We start from the raw sequence: 13233 nt of genomic DNA, 5'->3' as shown, positions 1-13233 counted from the left end.
TCAACTGAAGCAGTGCCCACTGTGTATCTATAGGAATATGCACAGAGGAGCATATATCGCATTTGTGAGACAAGCAGATAGCACTCACACTGTTGCAGCAATATAACAGAAACTCAGAGCTAATAACTTCCCCCCAAAATGCAGCTAAATAGCCCTTTAGAAACCAAAGTGAGACTCTACCCATCTGCAGTCGTAGCAGGGAAAGATTGCCAGCATGGAAGCCTGGCCAAATTACAATCTGTAATTACAATCTGCCTTCTCTAATCCACCTTCTCTTTTCAAGGAGATAACATACTCTTCATTTCCTATCCCAAACTGCTTTCCAGTGACAGATTGCACTTGTGTTACGTGTCTCCTACTCACTACAGTTAATTAATTTGGGCTCGTAAGGCTCTTCCACACTTTCTTGCCCTCTGGTGTACTCCATCTGACGCACACTGAGCGCTTGTGGGGCTCCAGGAGGTTGTCTCCATGCTCTGCAGGACCCCCTACCCTGCCCAGCACCTTCCTGTCCTCTCCAGAGACTAAAGATTCATTCGAGTATCATTGCCCAGCTGGACCATCAGCATTTTGTGGGGCTTTGCTGTACAGCAGGAGGTCTGCCTTGGCATCAGCAGGCTTCTTGTGGCCACCCATTTCTCTGAGGGGTCCCTGAAAAGTAACTAGCCAAAGTGCATGCGTCCAGTCAGCCTAAATTTACCAGACAGTAGTCCATATCTTTACTAAATTTTGTTGATGTTTCTAAAATCTGTTGTTTTTATTTCTCCTAAGAAGCCAGAATTGGGGGTGTTGGGCCTGGGGAAGAGAAGGCCCCGGGGAGAGCTGCCAGCAGCCTGCCAGGGCCTGCAGGGGGGGCAGGAAAGCTGGGGAGGGACTCTTGGTCAGGGCTGGGGGGACAGGACGAGGGGCACCGGCTGGAGCCTGGCAGGGGGGAGGCTTTGGGGAGGCCTTGGGAAGAAATTCTTCCCTCTGAGAGTGCTGAGCCCTGGCCCAGGCTGCTCAGAGGAGCTGAAGGCAGCTGCCTCAGCTACCCTGCTCTCTGATCTCCAGTGCTGCTCCTTCGATCCCTTTGGTGCACACAAACCCCAAAGTCTCTTCTCTTGCTTTATGTTTCTCGCTGTTAGGCACTCAGTCATCAGACAAAAAAACGGCTTTGGCTAGATGTCAAAGCGATGAGTGCAGTAATGCCAAATAAAGCCCAAGGCCCTGACATTTTATCCTCTCTCTGTCTCCAGTCTCCTCCCAGCTCCATTCCTCCCCTCCAGACAACAGATACACACACAGCTCTAATACATGTCAGCATCCTTTCCTAATAAAGCATCTCAAAAGCCTTGCTAGCATGTTGTCAGCCATCATCTCCAGCTGTGGCTGCAGAAACTGAGGCACAAGGGATTACATTTCTCTATCCCATTGTCCTGAATTCAGTAGCAAAGACACAGGAACCAGGACGTAGACCACCACTGACAAACCACTGGCTTTATGGCTAAGCCCAGCACCAACCACAGACAAAATTTCCTCCTCCCAAAACCTTTTGCTTTCCTCCCTAGCCAGAGCTCTCAGCCAGGGCTGCGTTTCTCTGCTGCCCCTGTGCGATACCAGGAGTGCCTGGCTCCTGCCCTGACCTTCAGACCAGTGTCCTTTCTATTATCACCCCCAGGGACTGTAAATACATCTACTCCGGAAGGCTTTTTTTGAGGTATTTATAGCGTAAACATCACTCTCCTTCCTTCACATTTCTGTCTGCTTTTATCTGTGTATAGAAATAAAAGCCCTGGAGATAGCCCAAGCGAAAACCACGTCCCCTTCACCAAAGCACACCGGACTGAACGCTGACTGGGATTTATCAGACCCTGATACAGAGACCTCCAGTTTTCAGGAAATATGGGATATGTCCCTCATTTTAGACCTCGGTATCCCTGCAGCCCCCATGTATTTGGCTTTGCCTCAGCCAATCCAGAAACCAGGAAGGCCAACTGAGATCGTGGCAAATGGAGACCATGGCAAACTTTACTGACCCTGTCACAAAACGTGCTCTGAATCTTTTAGGGCCTTTTGGCTCCCTAGGGTATGGGAACATCCCTGCATGTTCCTCTCCCCAGGTCAGTTTCTCTGGGTGAAAACCTGAACACATTCTTGAGCAGCTCCTCGGGACAAGCTGCTGCCTTGCAAAGGAAGGTTTGCAGAGCTCTGCAGGCACCAGGGGAATGCACACACACCCACTCAGCCAGCATCGCTCTGGGGTTCCCCACCTGCATCCTGAGCATCCCCCTTGCATCCCAACCTTTATTCCAGCCACCCTTTCTGCGTACCTGCCTCCAAGCCTTTTCTCCTGTATCCTGACCCCCAAGCATCGTTCCTCCCCTGTGATGCAGCCCTCCTGCATCACAACCCCAGAGCATCCTTTCTGCGCCCATTCCCCCGAATATCCCTCCCTCTGGGCATGCTTCCCTTTGAGCATCCCAGCTCCTGAACACCCCTCCTGCATCCAGACCCCCCCAACCCCCAAGCCCTGAACACTCCCCCTGCACCCAGAACCCCAAGCACCCATTAATCCCAGTTCCCTCCCCCATCCTAGTCCCTGAGCATCCCATTCTCTGAGCATCCTGGCCTCCAAACATCCCTCCAAGAATCCTTGCTGCATCCTGAAGCCCCAAGCAACCCTCCCCCTAAGCATCCTTGACCCTTGAACATCCCTAGTTCAAGTATCTTTCCTGGACCCTGAAGCCCTGAGCATCCCAACCCCTGAGCATCCTTCCCTCTGAGCATCCCAAGCCCTGAACTTCCCTCTCTGTGAGCACCCCGAGCCCCAAACACCTCTCCCACATCCCTCCCTCTGAGCATTCCTCCTGCATCCCTTCCCCGGAGCAACCTGAGCATCTCTCCAACTCCTAAATACCAATCTTGCATCCCAACCCCCGAACACCCCTCCTTTGAGAATCCATCCTATATCCTCAAGCCCCGAGCATCCCAACCTCCGAGCATCCTGAGCAGCCCGACCCCCCAGTACCAATCCTGTACCCCAACTCCTGAGCATCCCTCCTGCGTCCTGACCCCAACCATCCCTCTCTCGAGTATTCCTTATGTATCCTGAAGCCCCAAACATCCCAAACCCCGAGCATCCCTCCTTCTGAGCATCCCTCCAGCATCCCTTCCGCGGAGCATCCCAAACACCCCTCTCTGAGCATCCCCCCCTCGGAGCATCCCTTCCCAGGAGCATCCCTCCTGCATCCCTCACCCAAAGCATCCTTCCTTCCTCCCTCCACCCTTTTACACCCCAAACCACCCCCCAGCACCCCGACCCCTAACCTCCCCCCATTCCTCCTGCCCCCCGTTACCTCCCCCCGGAGCCGTGCCGAGCCGTGCCAGCCTGCTTCGCTCCTCTCTCCGGCAGAAGAGCCGCAGCCCTGCGGGCAGCTCCAGGGGCAGGGCGAAGGGAAGGCGACGAACTACAAATCCCAGCTCTGGCCGCACCGGGAGAGCCGGGCTCGCCGCCCCCTTGCTTCCTCCTCCTCCTCCTCCTCCTCCTCCTCCTGCGGCGCCCGGGCGGGGACGGGGCTCGGCAGGGGCCGCAGGTGGGTGCGGGGCCAGCGGGAGCTTGGGGGGAGCCACCCCACTAGGGGGGAGCGGGATGGGTTGGGGTCACCCCCTTCCCATCCCACCCCGAGCTGGGGAAACTGAGGCACGGGTGGGATTTTTTTTTTTTTTTTTTTTTTGGGGGGGGGGGGGAGCTGCCTGCTGGGCCAGAGAGGCCAGAGGGAGAAGGAAGGGCTTTGGGATGCGGGGAGAATTTAGTGGATTTATTCCCGTTATTACCACTACCGTTATTATTATTACTATTAGGATGATTTTAGCATTTCATTCTGCTTTAGTGAATTCCTGGCTGTGCAGGGAGGAGCCATCCCCATGGTGCCTCTCAGCATGGCGCAGCACTGCCCGGCAAACTTTGTCCTCCCCTTTCCCCAGTCTGATTTTTCTGCATTTCACAGATTTTCAGCACTTTGGGGGACGCAGAGTGAGCCCTGCACACCCACAGCTGGATCTGCGGGCGGCCAGGTCGGATCCTGGCTGTCCCCTACTTCATTTGTGTGATTTCTGAGCGCTTTTTGGGTCGTGGGTTGGCGATCACTCAGCAGGACACAGGTGGTCGCCTTCCACGTGTGCAGGATCAGCAAAGAAATGAGTGGCTGGAAGGTACTCCAGCAGTGCTGATGCTTGGCCATGAGAAATCAGGGAAAACCTTTACTGGGGCTAGCATTACCTTGGCACAGGCTCCCTCCCTGCCCTCCTGGTGATCTGCTTCACCAGCACGGCCTGCAGATTTCAGAGGTCACAGCCACCTCTGAGTGCCCCCACACCATGGCTTTTATTCCCTGAGCATCCCTGCAGCTGCATCTCTCCAGCTCTGCGCTCCCCGTCCCCCTCCATTTTGTCTTGTACATTCTCCTTCAGTAGCTGTCACCTTCATTTCTTTTCCCTTCTCCCCACCGCGTGCTGACACTCTCATTCCTCATATCTCAGTATGAACCTGACCTTTGTTTTATATTTTCTTCCCCTTACTGTGCACCAGTCGTATTTTCCTTCCCCTATCTCCCACCCCCCCTTCTCTTTGCCCAGAGCTGCACATGGCTTAAATTCAGCATCTGCAGATGCAGCCTTTTGCGGCCACCTCCATCCCTCAGCAAGCAGCAGCAGCCTGGGCCAGGAGATGCTCCAGACCCCAGGGAAGGGGGATCCTGGCCCTGGAAGGGATGGAGGAGCAGCATCGCCCCACCAGCAAGCTGGGGATGTTCGGAAAGTCGTGTTCATGCTTCCCTGTTGTCTCATCAGCGGAAGGTTATTCCCGTGTTTAATGCGGCATGATTAGGAAATAAAACTCGAGTCACTGGTGAGCTTTTCCCCGGTATTGCAGCAGGCAGCAGACGGCCAGGGATGTTTCCTCGAAGCCATAGGGGAAGGGTGAGGTGGCGTTTCCTGCACGGTGCCTGCCGGGAGCTGGAGTCCCCTCCCACAGCTCTCTGCGTATTGCAGAGGCCGACAGAGCTCCTCGCGTTTGGCCCGGTGGCCAGACCGAGGCGGGATTGATTTCCATCCAGCAGCAACAGGGAAACGTGGGGTTCCCTCTGTAGGATCACTGTAAATAAGCATGTAGTGTGTAGAAGGTGTGTTGCAAATGTTTAACGTTTAACCTGCCGGAGCCGAGCATCAGCTTAAGCACCTCCTTATGACACATTTTATCCCAAATCCTTCCTTAAACCCAGCTCTCACGTGGTGCCTGCTGGCTGCTGGGGGCTGCCTCTCACTAGGGAAGCCATGAACCAAGTTTTCCTTTTATTTCTCTTTTCTAAATCCTCCTTATTTTATTCCACCCTCCCTTTATCATTCTTTATTATGACTTTTCTCCAAGCTGTCACTGTAGGGTGACTCCTGGACGTCAAAGTGCCTTTTCTGTAGCCCCCATAACACAGATCCCTAGCTGAGGGTCTTGCTTTCCCCTACAAAATCACCCTCTAGAAAAGGGATGAGCTGACCACAGGGCTGGTGCCTCCACCTAAATCCAGGTGGAGATTTCGCAGCCTAACAAATGTTTTTCCTCAGGACTCGGATGTTTCGTAGAAAGCGGGATTTTCACCCCAAACTGAAGTGCTCTCTTGCAGTCAGACGTGCTGGTGCAAAGCGAGACGTGGAAAGTGTGGGGGATTGGGAACAGAGCCCAAACCCGATCAGCCTTTGGCTCATTATTCATTTGACATTAATGCACTCTAACGAAGCAGACTGGAGCCCAGTGCTGGGAACAACCATCTCCTCCCGCCGAACCATGTCTGAAGTCTCTGGCAGCTTGGATATTTATTTTTTCATCCCTCCTTTTTCCCCCAAATCAATCTGGCCCCTCCTGGCACAGAGCTGCTTCCTGCAGTGCATTACCTGGCCAGCCTCATGCGGTGTTTCTGCAGCCGCCGCGGCTCTCACCGGCTCTCTTGGGCAATACTCAGAAGTCAGGGAGGTTTTTTAGTCTGGCTCTTCTTCCTGGTGCTTAGCAGAAACGGTCCCCGTCTTGCTTTTATTTTATTGCCACTTAGGCTTTCTTCGTTGCACCCACCTAAATAATTCATCTCCTATTTTTGCTGCGTGTGTGCTTTGCTGCTTGTTGTTAATCCACAGCTCTTTCTTAACTAAGCTGCGTGTTTCGCTGTCTTAAAGACTGGTTTCCAAAGTTTCAGCCACAGAGGGATGTTTTATGGGTTGGGTATCAAAGAGTACACTGTAAAATCAATCATCAGGGCAGTGCCATCTATATAAAATCAAAATGCACTCCTCCCACATCACAGACCTCACCCTTTGCTGCTCTGTGTTTAATTTGTTTCACTAACAAGATCCTCTGCATGATGCTCTGAGCAGCCTGTTAACCCCGTCTTACGTGCTGCCTCCCCAAAGTCCCCCAAAATGGATTCATTTTCTTTCCCTGCCACTTGTGAAGGGAAACCTGTTTCTGTAACCAATTCCTGCTGCTTGTTTTCTCACTCCAAAAAATGCTTGGGTTTACTTGTTAGGGAAACCGTGGCATTGCTACACCTTTTCCCAAATAAAAACTTCATTTTGTTTTCTCATCTGCTTAGGATCTTTTGTATCTTTTCTCTGCCCTGCCAGCATTTCTAGCTTTGGCCAAGCTAGAAATCTTTATTTCGTTATTGCAGAGGCAGTTTTCTCCAAATATTTAATGAGATTGTGAAACAGAACCAGACATTCAATCCCTCATGTTTCATCAACTTGTTGTTTCGGGGTAGGTTATTTTTAACTGGAATGATCAAATTTTATCTGAATAAGCAACCAGAAAAGTCGTATTAAAAAATGGCTTTTCCTGGGCTTTATATATGTATGCAAATTTATATATTCCTTAAGGAAGGGTCCCTGTTGGTTCTTATTTTTTTGAAAATGTTATAACTTTAGAGTTTACAGCAACCTGCATTTTCTGGCTAAAACGGGTAAAATGCAGCTTTGCTCATTTTTCAGAGAGGTTAAATACTTAGCAATTGTTGTGCCATTTGCACCATTTTTACTTAAGGAGGCACATCATGAATGATGCATTTTTTGATGGCTACTTGTACATGTATGGGGTTTTTTGCTAAGTTGGGTGAAACTGGCACTCCATTAAATTATACATGCAGAATTTTATTTATTATCTAATTAAAGCACTTGAATAATAAGCGATGAATAAATAAGAAGGGAAATAAGCTTGTCCAAAGCTGTTTTGGATTTAAAATTATTAAACAAAGAAGCATTGCAGATAATGAAGGAACTGAGCTGGTGGTTATGAATATGAGAAGATGTCAGTAGGTGAAAATGGGTAGATTTTATCATTTCCCACACTGTTTCCTAGCTTCCTGCTGTGTCAACCCCATGACTCCCCCAGGTTCAGACCAATTATTTGTTGTGCTACACTCACGGAGTAGAAGGTCCTTATAGAATTGGTCGCTTTGCATCTGCTGAGGATGCTCCTGCCAGTAAAACCCAACTTAAAATTTACAAACCCTGGTCTGCTGAAATGCTCAGATGCTCAAGCAGCAGCTTGGACTCAGAAGTTGGACTTCTCAATAAAAAATCATCATGAAGCAATGCTAGTTTCCTCAATTTACATTATCTGAAAAGATTATGTCTTTAAATAACTGCAGTTATTTTTATTTATTTATTTCCGTAACACTAAATTACATCTATTTTTTGAAAGAATAATGTATTTAAACACAAATCACTCTAAAAGCACTTAATAATACTGTGCTCTTTGGTGAAATTCACATTGTCAGCTCTCAAATTAGATCTCTAGGTGATCTAGTCTGACTGAATTTTAAGTACTGCTTTGGGAGCAGCTACACAAAAGGCTTGACTGTAATTCTCCGCTTCCAAGAACCATAACCCAATTCGTACTTGTCCTTGGGGACTGCAGGTTATAGCCACCCACGTCCAAGGCAGATGCTCTCCTGGAACCTCATCTTCGTGGAAATGCCACCCAGCGGCAGTGAACTCTGTGCTGCATTCTTGGAGAGCCTTTATCTGCCGTTAACAGAGCAGTCGGGTCTGATAAACCAGGGCACTGCCATGCTGGTTGGGCGAGCAAAGAGAGAACTCACAACCTATTTCATCTGCATTACTTCATATTTAGGAGGTTGTAAGGGAAAAGTGACAGAGATTGACCTTCATCCACAGCACCTGGAGTGCTGGGCCCAGCGCTGGGCCCCCCAGCAGCAGCCAGAGCTGGGCACCCTGGGGAGAGCCCAGCGCAGGGCCCCCGAGGTGCCGAAGGGCCTGGAGCAGCTCTGCCGTGAGGAGAGGCTGCGAGAGCTGGGGCTGCTGGGCCTGGAGCAGAGGAGGCTCCAAGGTCTGCCAGCCATGGCCACCAGCACTGCCGGGAGGTGCCGAGAGGCCGGAGCCAGGCCCTTTGTTTTTTAATGTTACCCATTCAGATCGGACTGAGCTGTCTGCCTCTCATTAGTATGTGTATAACCAGCCAGGTTTGGGATCAGAATAAATTTAGGGTGGATATGGGGTTGGAAATGGACTCTCTCTTTGTCTTCTCACTGAAGATTTGGGCCATCCAATGGTCTTTAGGTTCTTGATGAGGGAATGTGCCAAGAGAAGGCTGTCACGGCCCCATGGAGGGGGGCACAGGCTGGCAGACAGCATGAAAAAAATCCTCCCGTGGTACAAACAAGCAGGCGTGGGCTCAAAAATCTGCAAACATGACCTATAAAGGAAGAACATAAAAAAAAAAAAAAAAAAATGGGTTGTTTGGTCTAAAACAGCCCAAGTTTTAGCAGAGGAGGGAAGCAGTGAACAGGCCTTTGGGGCCACTGTCAGTCCTGCCTCATCAGTCTGCGTTATCTGCAGGGAGATACAGGGAATGCCTCTGTTCTTGGATAAAACTTGAAAAAAAATATGCATTTGGGGCTGGTTTTGTGAACATCAGATTGTGTTTGTAGCAACACTTTTACAGGCATATTGCAAACCCTTAGGGGAAAAAATACACGGCAGCCACTCGTGCAAGAGAATTAGACCAGTTGGAGCCTATATATGATGGGTTTGAACAGCTCTTGACTCTAATTTGGGTTGAAGCCTTCAAGAGTGGGAATTTTGCTGATACTGCAGTGCTGAGGGGAGGTTAACACTGAAACAAATAGTGTTTTTTTCACGGTGTTTCTGGCTGAAGTTAGTAACAAGGACGGTCTTTGGTCATGGGGGTGGAGTGGGTGTTGTGTTGCTTTACACATGCGTCTTTATTTTCCAGTTTTACCGGATACTGAGTGCTATGACTTACACAAGCAAAGCACTCAGTGGATTTACAGATCTGATTATTTCCCTTAATTATTGTACAGTGACAAACACGCTGTGTGCTAAGGGCCAACACGGGCTAAAGGACAGAGGGGAATGTTATACTTGAAGTGAAATGCAGATTCTCCTTCAACCTGTTCATTCACTACTTTAGTGTGGGTGAGTTTTTCACAGGAAAATAGGCTTGCTGCCTAGAGGTGTAGTCGTTTTAAGGTGCTATTACCACGATTATTAGGGTTTCAGCAACCGTAAAATCAATATCACAACCCACAATGAAGTTCTTCCAATCTGTATTTTGCTGTGACTCCAGAGCTGATAACAGTGTTATCCTGTCTATGATTATTCCATGACTATTTAGGCTTAATAAACTCAATTTTGAGGCAGCTGTTTGGCTGCTTTCTGTTGGATGACCACAGCTACTACAGCAAGAGCTACCTCATATTTCTGCAGCAAGCACTGATGGGTTCCCTGCTGTTTTTTAAACAGTCAAAATAAAGCTGGGAATTAACTTGTTGATGGATTTGGATTCAGCAAACAAGGCAAAGCAGTTGTGCAATGGAGCAGCCAGATTTGCAGATCCTCATCTGGTTCCAAGGTGTAGCAGAAACATATCCTGAATAGCAAATGATGGGCTTGCTCCCTAAACAGGCTTAGCATGGGGTCAGAAAAGTGCTAGAGCTGGTGTAAGGAGTAAGGAAAGTACGGTAGCGGGTGAAGGGAAGTATGTTCCCTCCAGAGGCAATGATGCTGAACTGCATCATAAACTCACATCCTCTTCAGTTTGTCTCAGCTGATTGCAGAGGAGCTGCACAGAAGCTACGTCAACTGAGGATATGGCCCCAATTAATTAGGAATTTTTTTCTAAGGCAAAGTACATTGGAAGGAGGAAGTCTGATTTTTTATTTATTTTTTTTCCTGAACGGTAGCACAGCAGCACAGCTCGCTGGCTCCCTGGTAAGATGACTGCACACAAATGTGTGCTAGGGGGATTCTGCCACCACAGCTTTGTAGCTTTAATTACACCTTGATATACAATGGAAGATACTGGGAATGTGTCCGGTTCTTGTCCTGCCTTTCTGTTCCCTCTAAATCCTGTGGTCATGAGGGAGATGAGATCAGGTGAGCCCAGGATAGAACTCTTGAAGTCAGCAGTCGTTCTGCTGTAGGCACCTGTAGGAGAAATTTCACATTTGGAAGACTCATGATTTCTGGCACTACATTAAATTAAACAAAGCCCTATTAAAGACCCTTAGGAGAAAAAACATCCTTAAGTTTCTTCTCAAGATACATCCTCCAATAGTATTTCCCAAGTTCTAATTCCTATGATGAATTATTACCATGTAGTTACATATTTAGTACTCTTTTTTTCGCTGTTCCTTCTGAGCAGGTTAATGCAGCTGAATGTGTGGTGTTGGATTTTTTTTATTTTTATTTTTTAGAATTAGTCCCAGCACCGTGACTTTTCCACCATGTCAGAACCCATCACGCTCAATGTTGGAGGAAAACTCTATACCACCTCTCTGTCCACCCTGACTAGCTTTCCAGACTCCATGCTGGGGGCCATGTTTAGTGGGAAGATGCCAACCAAGAAGGACAGCCAAGGCAACTGCTTTATCGACAGAGATGGCAAAATCTTCCGCTATATCCTCAACTTCTTAAGAACTTCTCACTTGGACCTCCCTGAAGACTTTCAGGAAATGGGCTTGCTTCGACGGGAGGTAGATTTTTATCAAATTCAGCCTCTGATTGAGGCCTTGCAGGAGAAGGAGGTGGAGCTTTCCAAAGCAGAGAAAAACGCCATGCTTAACATCACCCTCGATCAGAAGACCCAGACCGTTCACTTCACCGTTCGAGAAGCGCCCCAGATCTACAGCCTGTCCTCCTCCAACATGGAAGTGTTCAGCGCTAATATCTTCTCCACTTCGTGTCTGTTCCTGAAGCTTCTCGGTTCCAAACTTTACTACTGCTTCAACGGAAACCTCTCTTCCATATCCAGCTACCTGCAGGACCCCAACCATTTGACCTTAGATTGGGTTGCAAGCGTGGAAGGCCTTCCCGAAGAGGAGTACACGCGGCAGAACTTAAAGAGACTCTGGGTGGTGCCGGATAATAAGCAAATCAATAGTTTCCAGGTGTTTGTGGAAGAAGTGCTCAAAATAGCCCTGAGTGATGGCTTCTGCATAGATTCTTCTCATCCACACACTTCAGATTTCATGAATAATAAGATTATTCGCCTAATTCGATACAAGTAGGAATGGCTGTTTATGGTGGTGCCAGCGTGGAGATAACACAGGTTAAGTGTTTCCCTTTAAAACACACTTACAGCCTAATTCAGAATCGTGCTTACCTGGATTAAGAGTCACTAACAGGGAGATGATTTTCCTTTAATGTATTTACCGATGCGATCTTTCAGAATATGTCCATATTCTAAACAGAAGGAATATTGTCTAGCGCCTGAATTAAGGATTGGTTCTGTCTCTGCCTCCACTTCTAACCTGCTGTACAATTGTGGGGAAAATCACTTAACTTCTACCCTTACTACATTTTCCAGTTGGAAAATGGGATGGTCCTTAACCTATCCTGCAAGGGTGATGAGAATGTTCAGTAATCAAGATTTTGAAAGTATTTGGAGATCTGATGCGGTGAAATAAGCCATGGAGCTACAGTCCAGTGGCCAGCCCTGGGGGGGCACATTTTCCTTGTCTTACCATGTCACCTGCATGGAGCACGCAAGAAACTTGTTGGTTCCACAAAGAAGCCTCGCCACGTGGACACATTCAATATAGCTGTAAAGGACAGTGCAAACTGCAAACAGGTAGGGGATCCTGTCCTGTTGCCATCTGAAGGTGACTCATTTGTGGTTTTTCCTGAACCCTGGGACGAAGCCCCTGCTCTGTTCTGCTTTCAAGGAAGCCGTGTTTGAATGATGTGGCTGACACTGGGAATGACCAAGAAAGCCGTAACAGAGAGAATGATGTTCTTACAAACTGAGAAGATTGTGTCTGTTGGGGAACTTTGCTTTGGATGCTCTTAGACCTTTACATTCCAAAGTCATCCAAGACCACTGGTCCTTTTCTTTCCCTTACAACGCTATTGTTTGTCCTGAGGATGCTCCTGAAAACTCTCAGTGGTGAAGACATCAAGAGGGCAGAGGCCCCCAAATAGATTCTGAACGGTTGAACCTCTTCTGCCTGGACACGGCCTTCTTTTGGCCATGTCTCCCTTGAGCAGTGCCGGGAGCACACGGGATGGTCTCGAGGTAGGATGGATTCCATCTGAAAGGACTATTTTTGCATCATTACCCCTAGCATTTATAATTACAAATCTAGGGGCTCAGTTTTTCTGCCGCTGCACGTTGAGCCATTTCTTACGTCCTTGTGAAACGGTCAGACTGCTAAGGCAGCATTTTGCCTTCTTGCTTGGATTTACTGTCCAGTTGTCAGAAAGATTAGGCAGGAGGAATACAGAGGTGATGACGGTGGTCAAGTCCTTTCCTAAAAGCTTGGCCCGTGCTATGATGATCAAAATGATGATTATTAGCTCTAGGCATCATTTGTGCCACGTTCAAGGTGGTTCATTCTCAGCTAATTATGTTTAAAAATATCTTAGGTGTCCCTAACCAGATTGCTACCAGTGTGCATGAAAGACCCCCCCGAACATTTCCCATAACCTCTAATGAAATAGAAGGGAAAATGCAATAACCAACTTTTGCATTTGTAATTTTATTCCTTCCAAAAGTTCTTGGTAGGGGGCTGCAGAGCTCGGTATCGCTCATGTTGTTGTTTCCCAAAGCAGCTGGTCTGTTGCTGTGTTAAGCTGACCCCTAAACAGCATAAAGAAGCGTTTTGTACTGTTGTAAAAACAGTGAGAGAAATATAATAAATAAAACTTCTACTGTCCCAAGCTGTAATTGCA

General features: G+C 48.3%; 2 protein-coding genes across 3 annotated transcripts in view; one reads left to right on the top strand and one right to left on the bottom strand.

Annotated features, from left to right (window-relative positions):
• USP35 (ubiquitin specific peptidase 35) overlaps window positions 1-3470 on the bottom strand; it is a 23384-nt gene extending 19914 nt beyond the window's left edge. Inside the window, exon 1 of one of the 2 annotated variants that reach the window (XM_035330074.1) lies at window positions 3336-3470. The gene's annotated coding sequence lies outside the window, so the exon portion shown is untranslated. The remainder of the gene's footprint in view (window positions 1-3335) is intronic. The other variant, XM_035330084.1, reaches the window with a different exon arrangement.
• Window positions 3453-13233, top strand: KCTD21 (potassium channel tetramerization domain containing 21). The gene is made up of 2 exons (XM_035330124.1): window positions 3453-3572; window positions 10758-13233. The coding sequence occupies exon 2, from the start codon at window positions 10788-10790 to the stop codon at window positions 11568-11570; it is 783 nt and encodes a 260-aa protein (XP_035186015.1). The 5' UTR covers window positions 3453-3572; window positions 10758-10787; the 3' UTR covers window positions 11571-13233.

The sequence above is a fragment of the Oxyura jamaicensis genome, chromosome 1, assembly GCF_011077185.1.
Source record: "Oxyura jamaicensis isolate SHBP4307 breed ruddy duck chromosome 1, BPBGC_Ojam_1.0, whole genome shotgun sequence".
In the NCBI taxonomy this organism is placed as follows: Eukaryota; Metazoa; Chordata; class Aves; order Anseriformes; family Anatidae; genus Oxyura; species Oxyura jamaicensis.
The sequence above is the reverse complement of the archived record's forward strand: the minus strand, read 5'-3'. Positions and strand labels throughout refer to the sequence as shown.